This window comes from Astatotilapia calliptera, chromosome 11 (assembly GCF_964374335.1).
Source record: "Astatotilapia calliptera chromosome 11, fAstCal68.1, whole genome shotgun sequence".
In the NCBI taxonomy this organism is placed as follows: Eukaryota; Metazoa; Chordata; class Actinopteri; order Cichliformes; family Cichlidae; genus Astatotilapia; species Astatotilapia calliptera.
In genome coordinates, this window is record NC_137432.1 from 31305870 (window position 1) to 31320948 (window position 15079).

Sequence of the window (15079 nt, forward strand, 5' to 3'; positions counted from 1 at the left end):
GCAGGTGAAATGTAAGTATTTCTTCTTGAACAGGGGGGAAAATTCACTATCTTCCATGTGTCAGTGTTTTGTTTCTCCACCTGGGCCAGACTGCAGTCATTTTTTTTTTCTGCTTTTGAACATTGCTTGAAGTGAAAGAGGGTGGCGAATTGTCAAAGCGAGTGAAACCACTGAAACAGGTGGACACACGTCTAATCCCCTAAAACCTGTACAACCCTGGAGACTCAGTTTGCTGTTGAATGAACTCTAATGTATTTGGTGCTTTTAGTCCTTATGTTTTATTTTAGAGATGTGTTCATGTGAAATATGTTTGTATAAATTTGAAGTGTATTAAAGCTGTGCAAATGTATTTAAAATAGTTTTACATCTTTTTTTCTTTCAAGATTTGTGTCTTTTATCTTTAGTGGAGATAAATCTAAGGAGCCACAGATAAACATGAAATCAGCTTTACTTCATTTTTTTTTAAACACTGGCTTCTTTTGGGAATTGAACTAGCAGCCGTAATCTCGATTTTTCTCCAGCACTACATAGAGGAAGGACGACAGTCAAAAATGAACTTCGAGAAAAGATTATATTGCTGGTCTTAAATAATTATCGTCAAGTGAAACATATGCTTTCACGAACACCTTCAGTTTACTAACCACTACAACCTGTACACTGAGCATAATACAATACAGTACTTAATCCCTGCGATGGTGCAACAGCTGAGTCACATTTGGGCATTTCTCTTCAAACAGTAACAAAAAATACACAACAAATATATAAATAGCTTTTGTTTCCCTTTAAATCATTTATAACACAATTATATTCATGATTCTGGCTCTTGCTACAACATTTCATTTGACTGATATATAAATTAACATCAACAACAAATAATAGCAATAATATTAATAATTAGAACAATAATTATATAAAAGCTTGTCTGTCTTTCATATAAATCTGGCTAGCTTACAGTATGAAATGATGGAATAGAGATGATAAGTTCAGTTTTGATATGATGAATCCGAGTTTCTCTTTGACTTTGAATCTCACTATTCCAAATGCAGATGCTCTGTTGTTCACTTTAATGTGTTTGCGAGAGAAACTCAGTCGCCATGTTGGCTCTAAGAGGAGTCCGCTGGCCCCAGACTGTTCCCTGAGGGTCCATGGCAACATGCCGTAGTTCCTGTAATTCGTGAGTTGTAAAATCTCCAAATGCCACTTAAGTTGTCGCTTGAGATTTTAGTTTTTATTCTCCAAAACTGTAATTGGTGGCGACTGGTGTAGTAACAGTGTGACAAAGAGGCGAGAGGAAGTCAGAAATCGAACGCTCCGTGATCAGATGATCATCTGAGTTTCCCTTCAGTCCGTCACCATTGTTTGGATCGCTGGCATCTAAGTCACGACAGCGTACTTCCTTGTGAAGTTATGGACCCTGAGTACCTTGTTGCATCTTATCTGTCAACTTGAGACCCTTTAGTGTCTTCCCAAACTCTGCTTTGCTAGTTTGGACCCTTAGTTTTAGTTCAGATGACCCTCCCTTCAGTCCCCTTCCCCCAGCTCATAGGGGTCACCGTCCAGGGCATGCTGTGGGTTTGATGCACCGTCCCTGGAACATCACCAGGTTGGCGGGGCAGTGGCAGCCGGCCACGCACGGCTTACGGCACGGTCCGATCTCATTCCAGTTGTCACAGGTTTTGGTGCAGCCTGGACCACAGGTGTCGTACACTGCATCGTGTTTACACTGGGTGGCTGATGAGAGGAAGAAAAGGTAGAAAGAGGGGAAAAAGTTAGGACTTGATTATGTCAATGTGAGCAGATTCTCAGCAGCTTCTCATTGGAATTAGCTGTTTCTCATGCACTCATACCAAACCCAATGCATACTGTTCATTTTATCAAGGTTGAACGATAATATCATGCAAAAGAGGGAATTTAAGCATACATAAGGTAAATCCTTTTCTACTTCTCTAAAAGGGAGTACTATGAACTGGAATGGCAGCTGCAGTAAGTGTCAGGTTTGCTCAGAAGTGAGCAGAATTTTCTTTAAACAAAAAACAAAAAGCCAAATCTGGTGTCATTAAGACTGGCTCTAATAGTCAAGAGCACCTCTCAGAATGCTCTGCGATTTATGAGTGTTGTCACTCACCCATACAAGCAGCTTCGGGTTTCCAAAGTACGGGCACACCTTCCCTCTCACAGGCTCTGCTGTAGGCGATGAAGGTCTCGCAGTAACAGTTTTTATGGACTGGACACTCACACATGTCCGTCACACACGACCTAAAGAGGGCAGAATTTGGTTTTGTTTAAGATTAAGTTCCCGTAATGAAAAAAGATTTTACCGAAAGCCTCATACAAGTATGGTTATGGTAGGACAGAGAAATGGATACGTGTGACAAGCTACAGTGTTTGGCACTTTAACAATTAAGTTGTCACTTGAGATTTCTCCTCACCTGTAAAAAGACCCGAAGTCCACCACACTGTGGCACTTACTAAAAAGCCACGATTTTATCTTCTGGCACTCCCGGTGAGCCCTGAACTTGACTTTAACGCTGCCGGGGCACAGGAATGAAGTCGGCCTGCGAGGCGGGTGATGTTTGGTGCAAACCTCATTTCCCTCGACCCTCCATGACTCTGCGAACTCGTCCACGTCAAACTTGAACTGCCCGTCACCGCCTATGGTATCGTCACGCTTGTGGCCATTGTAGTTGCCGCAAAGGCCGCAGAGGCGCCCACGCAGATGAGGAGCAGCTACAACCTCCACAAAACTGTCACCATCCCATGTGATCTCCAGACCTGCAGAAAAAGGTGGAGGTTAGAAACAAAATCTTTATTATTTGTAACCATCTCTTGTAAAAGAATGATTTCAAATTATCAACTAATTTTTCAGATATGTGGTTTTCATCTGCAAAGTTTGTGCTGTTATTCTTAAAGCTGCTTTAATTTTGGACAAAAAATTCATAATAACCTTTCTGCATATTTTATTTGGGTGGCATGAGAGGGCAGAAGACTCCTGCGCTTCTGCTGATGCTTAACAGAAGGCCACACACAGGTACAGTCAGACCAAATCAGGTGAAAGGTCCACACAGAATGTTAAATAGACGATCATACATGGAAAACCAGGCTCCACTCACTGAGCCATGCCATATTTTATCAAGAACTCTCCAATGATTAATTCACCTTCAGCTGAGACCACAAATAGAGGTCAATATTTGCTGATTTAAAAACTTGGATCAGAAAGACGTATACTGACCTGCAATGGTGGTGAGTTTGAGCAGGTATCCATCCAGGTCTACATGCACCCCAGGACCATGGTAGGGCAGGGCGATGCGAGTACCATTCTTCCGTACCGTTAAGTGCTGGTGCAGGCTGAGGATCAAACTACCCAGCTTCACCTCGACAGACTGAGTCCAGGAGAAGGAGCGAGTCCTCCGGGCGTGATTCTTCACCAACACCTGAAATCAAAGTAATGAGATTAAAAGCCAATAAAACAGGACAACTCAGGATCTATTGAGGTCTCAGAGGTCCTGATGTCTTTATAAATTTCAGCTGCTTTTGGTTTCTAATGTGTGAAAAAAGTCAGCAGAGAGGTCAGCAGAGATGAGCAGTTTCCCAATTTTTTTCATCCCATTCTGAGTACACATTTTATCAAATCCTAGTGTATTCTAAATTCCATCAATAACATACTATAATACAGCTTAACCCGGCCTAACTTTCAGGTATTTCACTCCTTTTGAAAATTATATTTGACCAGTGATGGTGAAAGAAAACCATCAAGTTCCATCATTGTACTGTAACATTTTGACTGTATTTATTTTTTTTGTTGTAAGTTGGTAAGATAAATGAATAATTGAATAATAGGACATCCAGCATGCACATCAATATAACAAATATAAAATAAAGATTAATACGCTCTGTAATAAGGCCTGCGGCCTGAAAAGTACAGCATGCTTATGATATAAGATGGGGAAATATGGTTTGTTTTCCTCCAGCATTACCATGAAATTGCACACTACTTAAAATTACCAACCCAATATCTAAATTTACTTACAATATAATTATTTATTTGTTTCCTGTATATACACTCAAATTCCATTTAATTACAGAGGAAGTATGCCCTCAGTTGTGGGCTATATTATGAAGTGATACCCTTCCATTTTACCGTGAAGCTCGAGTCTGGGCTGTTGAGGTTGATGTTATTCCCAGGCCCTCCAGAGGGAATGCTACCACAATCACGAGTCAGAACATACTGACAAGTTCCCTGAAAGTTAAAGGTCCTGCCGTCAAAGGTGTTGTAGTGAGGGTCGCCAAAGACTGTACACACGCCTGGCTCTGAAGTAGGACAAAGAAAAAGAAAGCTCTTGATATGTTTAACCAAAAAAATAGAAAGAAGTCAAAGAAAGCAAATGCCTTTTTTAACCTCAGTGACCTAAAACATGAACTTTGGAACAGCAGTAGGTCCCTGGACAGCAAGAGGCAACCCAAAGTTAAGCACTTTATAAAAAAGGATACATGTTGAAATCTGACAGCTAACAGCGGAAAAATTATTTACGATAAATGCTGAAATATGTGGCACTAATGTGACTCACTGTGGTAATACATCTGCCTGACCAGCTAAATCTAAACTCTATATTATACACAAGTGGGGTTTATGGAGTATTTGTAGTCCTGAAAGAGAACATTTTGGGGGATTTTTTTGCTGCAGTTTGAAGCCAAAAGCTAAAGTAAAACGACCCAAAGGGTAAACCACAGTCTGGACTGAAGTTCACGGGGAATACTCAAGTGAACTGCAGAGGCCAGGATGAGATTTTATTTTTTATTGCTCATAAAAAGAACAATTCATAGGTTCTGAAGTATAATTAGCTTTCTAAACATTCAGTATCAATAACTCTGATTCTTGTGCAGCCACAAACAAAATATATATATATAAATATATTTGAGATATTTTAAGACTTTGATGGGCTCAAATTAAAGGGCTTCCCTAGATATATAGATTAGAAGACACTGCAGTGAGAATCCCACAAATCACTGTGTGGAGGGTGGAGAAGGACTTACTCACTTTCAGTGCAAACTGGGCAGCAGCCAGTTCTGTTCAGGATTTTATTCTGCAAGAGAACAGACACAGAAACACTGGATTAGATAACTGACAGAGGAATTAAGGGAAGATGACAAGAAGCCTGAATGTGGCAAGGAAACTTGTTTTGACAGAATGTGGAGCAGTGTCACGAGCAAAGCATAGACACATGGAATAAAAACCTAAAAGAAAATTACAATAAGAAAAAACTGTTATGCTTCTGACTAGCTTTGCAGTTTACAAATTTCAACCGAACTGTACACGAATCAGAATGTCCAGGAAAAAAAGTTTCTCTTTTGATAAATATTTCTAAAAACCATTAACTTTTTTGCCCTTGTTAAACTTTCTTCTACTGATCACAGATCACTAAGTCAGATTATTCCTAGTTTTCTGTATTTGGGAGAAAAAGAAGATCAGAGTTTTGTAAATGCAAGAAAACTAACAAAGTAGGCCTAAAGTAAAAATAAATAAAAACAGTAAAATAAAACAGAATCTGAATCAGAATACTTTATTAATCCCGAAGGAAATTGTAGGTTACAGCAGGCAGGATGCTAATGGCGCACGCGCAAAGGAACCTTCTGACCAAACTTTACATAAACATCACATTGGGAAGAAAAATAGTAGTTGGAGTTGATTCCTGATGGACCCCTGTTATTGAACGTAGGTCTGCCACATAAAATACAGTATTATAATGTATGACTTAGAATATGATGACTATTACTAATAATCTCTCATAATATTTTAACTTGTTCTTTTTCCTCTAATTTAAAGTCTTGTTTCCACACAGTTGAGAACCAAGTACTGGTGGTCAAACGATATATATTTCCCATTTTTGTTGGTAGAGATTATCAACAGTTCTAATTTTGTGCTGTCATTCAAGCAGAGGTAACAGAAGTTACATGAAAGATGGCGATACAGGAAAAGTTCACGTTTTGACAAGTTCACAGCAACACCAGGAAGGTTTCAGAGACACACATACTCCAACTTCAACTGCTGAACTTTGTCTGTGTAACAGGACCCTCTGTGTGTGTGTGTGTGTGCGTGCGTGCGTGCGTGTGTGTGTGTGTGTCCGCTGTATGTTTCAACTTCCATCAAAAGTGCAGATCAGAGGGCTCTTTCACACACCTAGTTTTTTTGCCTCAGGGAAGCCCTTTTTTTCACACGCACACACACACACACACATGTAATTCTATCTTTGTGAGGACCTTCGCTGATACAATGCCTTCCTTGCCCCTTAAAACTACCTTAACCAGCCTAACTAAATGTTTTAACCCCAGCCCCTACCCCTGTTAACCACCCTTTGAGTCTAGACTAACCAAATACCCTCCCTTTTGAAAAATGACTCCTCTCCCAAGGTCTAAAACTGGAACCAGTCCTCACAAATAGACATATAAACGTATACGCAGTCTTTTCCCCCTGTCTTCCAGACATACACACACACACACACACACACACACACACACACACACACACACACACACACACACACACCACTCATCTGTCATCTCATAAAGAAGTTCTCTGTACCCTCAATGCAGACTCCAGAGTCCTAACCTCGGCACAAAGGGCACTCTCTCTCTTTGAAGAGGGCTGCCTTTTGACAGACTGATGACACAAACAAGGACACGCACACACACACTCATTCAGGCACACACAGTGTCAGAGATTGGTTTTCAGGGGCCTAAATATAGGGAACCTCTTCTTTGCTGTCACTCAAATGCCACACAGACAAAAGGCTGTTCGGAGACACACTGTCTCCAAATGGGACCCACACGCTCTGCCGACCTGCTGCTGACCGCAGGATGATGGCATGGGAAAGAGTATGCGTGAGGTATGTGTGTGTGTTTTGAAGGTAATGTGGACTGTAATGACCTCTGTGAGAGTGATAAGCCACACTAGATTACATTTACTAATATCTTTTCATATCAAGAATAGTGCAAATGTCAGATTTTTCATTGTTATTAAACTGTGGGACAGATTGTTTAAAACACCTGCCTACAAATCAAACCTGACTTTGTATTTTCATAAGAGAAACATTTTCATAAGAGAAACATTGCAACAATTTTATTGCAATCAGAATTTAATAAATTCACAAATTATGCTTAATATCAACATATTTTTACAAGAAATTATGTTTACTTTATGTAAAGAGCAGAAAAGTCAACCCAGGGGGTTAGCGGTAACCTCTCCACTGGTCCTGAAGTGTCCGATTTCACTCACTGATATCAACCTCACAATGCAGCACACACGTGTTATCCGATATCGTGCTATATATTCCCCACTGAAAATCTGTTTACATCCTTTTGCATTCCTTTACATACAACTACATGCATCTGGGTAACTTTTTCCTGTGTCACTTCTTTCATGTTGTTTTTTCTTATACAGCTCTCAAAAAGTGATGTCACATACTGTCTCAATGTTGTGTCAATGCTCTAAAAAGTGCATTAATATGTTAAGAATAGAGACTTTAACTGTATATAAAAGACAGCCACTGTGAAATCACTTACTAGTTAGGAAAGTGCCGGATTTAACCCATTAAAACCGACTGGAGCATCTGTGCTCCCATAGGTTTTAGGTTAAACTTTTACGTCAAACTACCATAACTCTTACACCATTTGTGCAACCACAAAATTTCAGTGGTTTCTGAAAGCAGAAACTGTTATTTTCAGTGATATAAAGGTCATTACAGTAATCCCAAGCAAGGCCCACATTCAGTACTTAGCAAATAACACAGAAAACAGGAAAAAGAAAAAAAACCCCAAAAAAGAACCCCAAAAGATCAAAAGAAAACAGATAAAAAGTTCTGTTTTCTGTTGAGCTCTTTCTCCCCTCACTCTCTCTTCTCTCAACCAACCTTCGTCTTTGCGGGGCAGTACTTGAGAAAATCGCCGAGTCTGTGCTTTCAGGAAGTTTTGGAATTCTTTCAATTGAGCATGAGCTTAAGGAGTTACGGGAGTTACAGATGTTTTTAAAAAAAAAAAAACGCTGTAAAACACCTGTCTGATGCCAGCGATGGAAACAGAAATACAATACACATTCATATGGCAGCAACTTGCCAATCTCCCTCTGTGGTTTCCTTTTTTTCTCCTTTTTTGATGAGTATGTCATCAAAACATCTACATTATTTTGCAATCAGTAAGACTAGAAACTTGTGACTGAGACCATAGAGGAATCACAAAAGTGTTTACTAGGATCACAGATCAAGGAAGCAGGAGGGTCATTTTCTTACAAACATTTCAACAATCTGGCTTTTTTTTTTAGCAACCAGAAAAGTCGCCCCCTGCAGGCCACTAAAAAGAATGGCTGCTGCATTCACTGCACTTTTTCAACATTGAAGCTACAGTCCTTAAAAAACTATTTGCCCTCTTCCACATTTAAAGTGACTTATAAAACTGCTTTTTCTCTGGAGACAAAACTGAATGTGGACCACCAACGGCACTGTGCCTGTTCTGACCGCAAACAACAGGTGAGGGCTCGTTGTAACCACTGGAAGCGTGTGAACTTAGACCAACATTGACACCGGCTTTGACTGCGTGACAGCCACCGGCATGCCAGGAATCCACTCCATCACGAAACGCACGACAGATAACCTCAAAGCGACCTCTGCAACAGGTGAACGCACCATAGACCATTCTCTTGCCAGCAGTTCCCCGAGTTCCCAGCTAATGCCACATTTCAGCTGTGTTACAGTGCACTAATTGAGACCTCTTTATGCAACAGGCTGTGTTACTCTTTGATATACCCTTATAGTTATTTTGCTTATTTCTTGCATATGTCATGTAAAAAAGAGGATACATTTTTACATGACATGTTCAATGTTTTGATTCAAGCTGATACTCTACACCTGCATTTTGAGGTGAACCTGTTGAAATTGAGAGTCGGTTATGGCAGCACTGCCGATAAATCTTGACAGTATTGTCATTTTGAGGCGTTACGCATGTGAAATGAGAATCACGAAGTTAGTCATGGGCTGTAAAGTATGAGTGTGAGACAGGTCAGATGGAGAAAAGGAAAGCAGATAAAGTGGAGTGACAAAGACAGGGTTGTTGTAGGTTAAACCACCAGGGGTATGAGGTATTTTTGTTTGTGCCACCAAATCTCCACCCACCCCATCACCTTTGGATGACTGACTGCTCCCAGCCTTCACTAGAGATTGCAGTGTTTTTTGCAAACATTATAGTCCAAGAAATTAAAAAGACAAATACACAGTCAAAAAGCAGCTAGGGTAACATAACAGCACATAACACACCGCTATAAATAAATGTAATCCATTGATCAACTGGTGTCACTCACCGAGGGGCAGCTGGTGATTGGTACACACTGTTTGGGCTGACACTCAATGCTGCCTTTAACGCAAGTACAGAGAGTACAGTTAACTGATGACCACATGTCTCCTTCCTGCAAAGGAAAAAAGACACAATAGGGTTAGAACAACATCCATCAAGACGTAAAGGCACTTATCATTCCAACAATACCCAAGAATACAGCTACGTATTATCTATACGTTCATCCTTTGCTGTTGTAGTCTTTCTGATCACTCAGAGTGCTTTAAGCCACTACTTTACCAATTCTTGCACATGGAACTTTAGTCACATTTTAGCTACCATGCATTCACACCTACAGCCTCTATAGAATCACCAATGTATCTAACGTGCATGTCTTCAGAGCTGTGAGAAGTCTGAGTATGCAGAGGAGGGTCACACAGGAAACATGCTCCACACAGAAAGGTCTCAGCCACCAAAAAGATTTTAACAAGGAGGCAACAGAGCTAACCGTTACCATCATCCCACTCCATAATCCACCCATCCATCCATCCATCCATCCATCCATCCATTCATCCATCCTGCTCTTACCCTGTAGATCTTGTTCCGGACTCTGCAGTACTTCACCTCCTCCACCTTTACATAGGACAGACACTCCTCACAGCAGTGGCTGCCTTGGCAAGTTCCCTGCCGCGAGCAGCGTTTCTTGCACACTACAGTGGAATTCTAGAAAGATTATTTGAATTAGGATTTTTTAAATTTACTAACTGACCATTGCTTTGTTTAATGAAGCCTTTGCTATTCAGGCTGATACCTGGCAGGTGCAGGTGGTACAGTTGTCGTGTATAAAGGAGGTGCCATTGTCATAGACCTGACTGTAGAACAGACAGCTTCCCAAAGAGAGATCGAACACCTTCCTCTGACCTGGAGGAAAGACAGAGTCATGTAGAGAAAAATGGGGATTAAAAACGGAATTGATTTGGTTGTATCTAAATAAAATTCTGACTGCTTCAGACATCCATGAGTGCAAAACAAAAAAATTCCCCTGCAAGATATGACTAAAGTTATGAAATTAAAATTAATGGAGGCTGAGAATAAAAAAGATATTTAGGGTTATTAGGAGCAGCATTAACCCCTTCTCTAAGGAGATTACATGTTTCATTGCCTATCTATGCTTCTGGCCACAGCTGTGTAATGTCTGCCACCTCATTTTAACAGGAGTTATGTTTTGTGGTGTTGCCCATCATTATGATCCCCATCATTGAATTTCCCAGTCTTTACCGACACATCTGGGACAACACTGTCCAGGCGGGGTGTGGGTGAGCTGAGAGGGGCAAGAAAGGATGGGACACACCTCCCTCGTGCAGAGAGTTCGGCCTCCCTGAAACAAAAACAGAATAACAGCAGCAGAATTAACCTTTGAATGAAACTTTCCTAGGAAGGTGATTTGTTTAATTTTGTTGTCAATCTTTCAGTGTTTCATGCATCAGCAGAAAAGGGGGTGTGTGGTTGAATGTGTGACTTCATATTACCTTTGCAAACTACGGTACTCACATCTGACTTGTGAAATACGCTTAGATATTTGGTACAAAGCCTTCATCAGTGTAAAGTCTGGATATTTTGGTTCAGTTTTATTAGCACAAGAGCCGAGTTAGTACACAGCTAATGTTTGAACGTAGTTACCCGCAGAATCAATAACTGGTTTTCTGTCCCTGAATTCTTTTCACAGAGGCCAATAACAATTAGACAACAACAACAACAAACAGATAACTGTCTTTAGCCCCCATAAAATAAGACTTCATACACCGCCATATTTCTCTACTTGATGGCTACAAAAGTACATTTTAAAACCCAGAAAATCCATCCATCTTCTTCCTGCTGTGACAAAACAAATTTCCCACATGTGGGACTAATAAAGGTTATCTTATCTTATCTTATCTTATCTTATCTTATCTTTCCAGTTCAGTGTCACAGGTGGTCTGGAGGCTAACCCAGAGTGTGACAGGATATCACAGGACAAAGTAAATTCAGTGTAGTTATATTTATGTTGACAATTGGTTATTCATATTATTTTTTTAATTAAGACAAAACAGAAAATTTAACAGAACGATTAGTAACAGCATGCTGATTTCTATTTGGGAAACACCTCTGTATGTGTGTACATGTGTTAAAAGCTTACAGGTTGTCAAACTAGGTGTCAGCACATTAATGCTTTAATGTGTTTATGGACAAACCTGTAGGGTTTGTTTATCTAAGGTGTGTGTGTGTGTGTGTGTGTGTGTGTGTGTGTATGTGTGTGTGTGTAAGAGAGAGAGAGAGAGAGAGAGAGAGAGAGTGAGAGAGAGCAAAGAAGTTATGGGGGAAAAACCAAGGAAAGGGATGTTGTTCCAACCAAAAATTTGTGACTCCCAGGAGAGTCCAACACTAACCAACTGGTGGGACAGAGCCCCTGCTTTGCTCAGAGGGGGGTGTAAGTAGAGGGTATGTGTACTCACAGTGCAGGTACACTTGATGCAAGGTTTCCCTTCTGGACTGAACTCCTGATTCTCTTTATATAGACGACCCTCAAAGATACAACCTGCAGGGAAATACGTTACACCAAACAAATTATTTTTTAATCCACTCATGTTCACACAAATCTTTTGCCTCTTCACCTGAAGCTTTTATTACTGCACTTTTAAAGTGATTTAAATATAGACAACAGCCACAGACACAGACCCTTCTACCAGCAGAAGAAATACACATTAAGTCAGAATTCAAAAAACTGCAGTGCAAGTATGTTGACTGTTTGCGCACATTGGCAAGTCCAAAAATGTTACTCCCAATTTCAACATAAGTGGAATTTGTCATATCTCATAAATAAATAAAAACTCTATTATGAAATAAGATAAAAGATCCTGTTTCATCAACTCTAATCTTTTTCTCTCCCATTCTTCAGGTCAAATAAAATGTAGTTCAAAATCACAACAAACTGCATGAGGTTCCTCTTCTTTTTTGACCAGAGAGCTAAGAGAAATTCATAACTATTGTTTAAATTTTCCTCATCAACTACAGGAAGCTTTGGGCTTAATGCTAGTTAATACATTTCCAGAAAGAGAAAGAAAAAGAGACAAAGAGATATGACATAAATGTAGCGCCCCTGGCTTCGACCTTCTGAAATTGCTGAGCACATCCTGAATTTGTTTTACTTTATCTTAACTATTAAGCTTGTTATCAGTTCCTGTTTAATATCTATAAATATTTCATTTCTGGGTTTCCTTTCAGCCAAACGGCCGCCTCTCCCTGAGCCGGGTTCTGCCGGAGGTTTCTTCCTGTTAAACAGGAGTTTTTCCTTCCCACTGTCACCAAAGTGCTTGTTCATAGGGGATCATATGATTGTTGGGTTTATCTCTGTATGTATTATTGTGGGGTCTACCTTACAATATAAAGTGCTTTGAGGTGACTGTTGTTTTGATTTGGTGCTGTACAAATTAAATTGAATTTAACTGAATTAAATTAAACCTTAACTCCACTAATGTGGATATAAAGAAAATGAATAAACAGAATCTATGCATGTACAGTAGAAATAAAACTGAACCCCCAAATGTTTCCAGGCTACACTTGTGTTAAAATTCATACTCACCGGGGCAGGTGGGGCAGCACTTCTTTGGGTGGTTTTTGGGGTTTTTGCAGTGGATGACACACTGAACTTCTGCTTCAGTGATGACACCTTCCTGTCACAACCAAGTGGAAAATATTTTCTTCAGTTTGTGCATCTTTATAAGTAACATGTTAATGTATCTTTAATGCTGCTACTTTAAAGCTTATTGTTCCACCATATTGCCTTCCTTTTCTTGCTATACATATATCTTTCCTCTGCTTCTGCTTCCTCTATTTGATTCTGTTCCTCCTCACTATGTTTTTCCTACTTACCTGAATTCCTTCTGTCCAGTGCTGCCTGTTCCTTTTTTTATCCATACCTCTTTTGAGCAGTTTTCCAGACCTGTTCGTGCTTACTCCACATTTCTTCTTAATCTTTCTGGCTTATTTCCTTTCTTCCATCCCTCAGTTCTCATACTTGTTTTGTTTTCTTCCATGGCTACTCACTTTCTTTCCTTCAGTGTCTTTGTTTACTTCCCTGCCTTTTCCTTTTCCCAACCCTTTTCCTTTTTTTCCCATCCTTCACTCTTCTAGCATTATGCCTTCTTGCTAACAACATGTCTGTGTGTTTTTCACATCTGATTTGGGATCAGTGCTTTCAACTCGAAGCCCGAGCTTTGCTTCCATTACCTCTCATCTGCTAACAGTGCAGCTTGGTCAGTCAGCGCATATACACACCTGACAACGTCTTGTTATGCAGGGTTTCGTGGAGGTGGTCCAGGATACTGAACTGTTATAGGAGCATCCATCTAACGTACAACCTGGGAGAGAAAAATATAACCTTAACTTGGAAGACAAGGGAGAAGCTGGGGAACAGGAACAATGTCAAGAGCTCAGTTGCTCTAATTGTGTTTCAAGTAGTTTCTAAATTTCAAGGATGTGTAATTTCTAAAATACCTACAACTTCAGACGCATTTCACTTGTAGCTTGTGGCCGAGAAGACGGCTTGGAGAAGCCAAAGTCATTTTATGGCAAATGACCAAACTTTTTTCCAATTTGTTATTTTGACAAAGGGAATTTAAGACTGCCATCCTTCAGATAGTAAAGATAACTTTTTTAATCTCCCAGAATGTTGGTCCCAGTGTAGAAATGCAAACTATCCATGCAAATGATCTACTGGAGGAACATTCACTTTCCTGCCAATGTTTCTGTGAATTCATTTTTTGGGAAACAGAAAGCATACATTTTCAATTTCTGCAAATGCTTTAATTTTTCTGCCATGCAAAGAAAATTTTCTTAATCTGAAAACTTAGATTTTAGTGTGGAAAATGAGAAAGCAGTAATCATAATTATGACTACAGCCCTGCAAAATGTTCATATGTTTATAGCGGTGTCATTTCTAATGTAGAAAAATAAATTGTGTTCTAATCTTGGCCAAAGCTCACGGAAGTGACTAAGAACATCTGGTAGACATGTTTCAATTAGCTTTATATATTGTTTCTTTTCCTTCTCTTTGTTGTTGGTAGCCAAAGTTTCATCTAAGTTTTCATTGTAAGATGCATTAAAATATCAAGGAGGTCAAATATTACAGCTGTGTGAGGTCAAAGTCAAGTCTTCATTTTTGTGACTTAAATCTAATTTAAAGTCTCGAGTCTAAAAATAACCACATCTGATTATATGATGTGAATATTTAAACTCTCTTTCAGTTTAATGTTAAATCCAGTGTGTACACACTGATCTCTTCCTCATATACTTGGATGAGTCGCCCTCTGAGCTGTCAGCAGCTGTCTATTCAACTCTAAATGAATAGCCTATTCATTTCATCCCATTTGCAGAAAGTGGGTTCAGATCAATATAGAACTTTCCATACAATGAAACCTGATCACACCCATTGATCTACTTTCCTCAGTGTAAACTAAACCCTGTGATACTGTAATACTGCAGCAGGAAGATGTACAGTATATATTTTATTAGTACAAGTACAAGAACCCACAGAGACCAATACCCTGGCAAAACACTCAAACTGTTAATATACTGCATAAATATGACGGCTGTCAGAAAGAAGCACTTTTGCATTTGTATACCAATATGTAGAAGAACACTCATGTGAAAAACACAGTCCATGCTGTGACTCAGAAGCTTTGGTCCCTGTGGCTGAAAAAACAAACCTAAAACATTGCCCCTTGAC

At 39.7% G+C, this 15079-nt stretch overlaps 1 protein-coding gene across 2 annotated transcripts in view; it reads right to left on the reverse strand.

Annotated features, from left to right (window-relative positions):
- Positions 1-552: 552 nt before the first annotated feature.
- Positions 553-15079, reverse strand: part of bmper (BMP binding endothelial regulator) — a 32978-nt gene continuing 18451 nt past the window's right edge. For both annotated transcript variants that reach the window (XM_026184633.2, XM_026184632.2), the window contains 13 exons: positions 13630-13712; positions 12935-13025; positions 11808-11890; positions 10594-10693; positions 10127-10236; positions 9904-10038; positions 9344-9448; positions 5036-5081; positions 4139-4308; positions 3230-3431; positions 2430-2772; positions 2126-2256; positions 553-1731 (listed from right to left, as the gene is read on the reverse strand). In XM_026184633.2, coding sequence (XP_026040418.2) covers positions 1550-1731; positions 2126-2256; positions 2430-2772; positions 3230-3431; positions 4139-4308; positions 5036-5081; positions 9344-9448; positions 9904-10038; positions 10127-10236; positions 10594-10693; positions 11808-11890; positions 12935-13025; positions 13630-13712 — 1781 coding nt within the window. In that variant the 3' untranslated portion in view covers positions 553-1549. The remainder of the gene's footprint in view (positions 1732-2125; positions 2257-2429; positions 2773-3229; positions 3432-4138; positions 4309-5035; positions 5082-9343; positions 9449-9903; positions 10039-10126; positions 10237-10593; positions 10694-11807; positions 11891-12934; positions 13026-13629; positions 13713-15079) is intronic.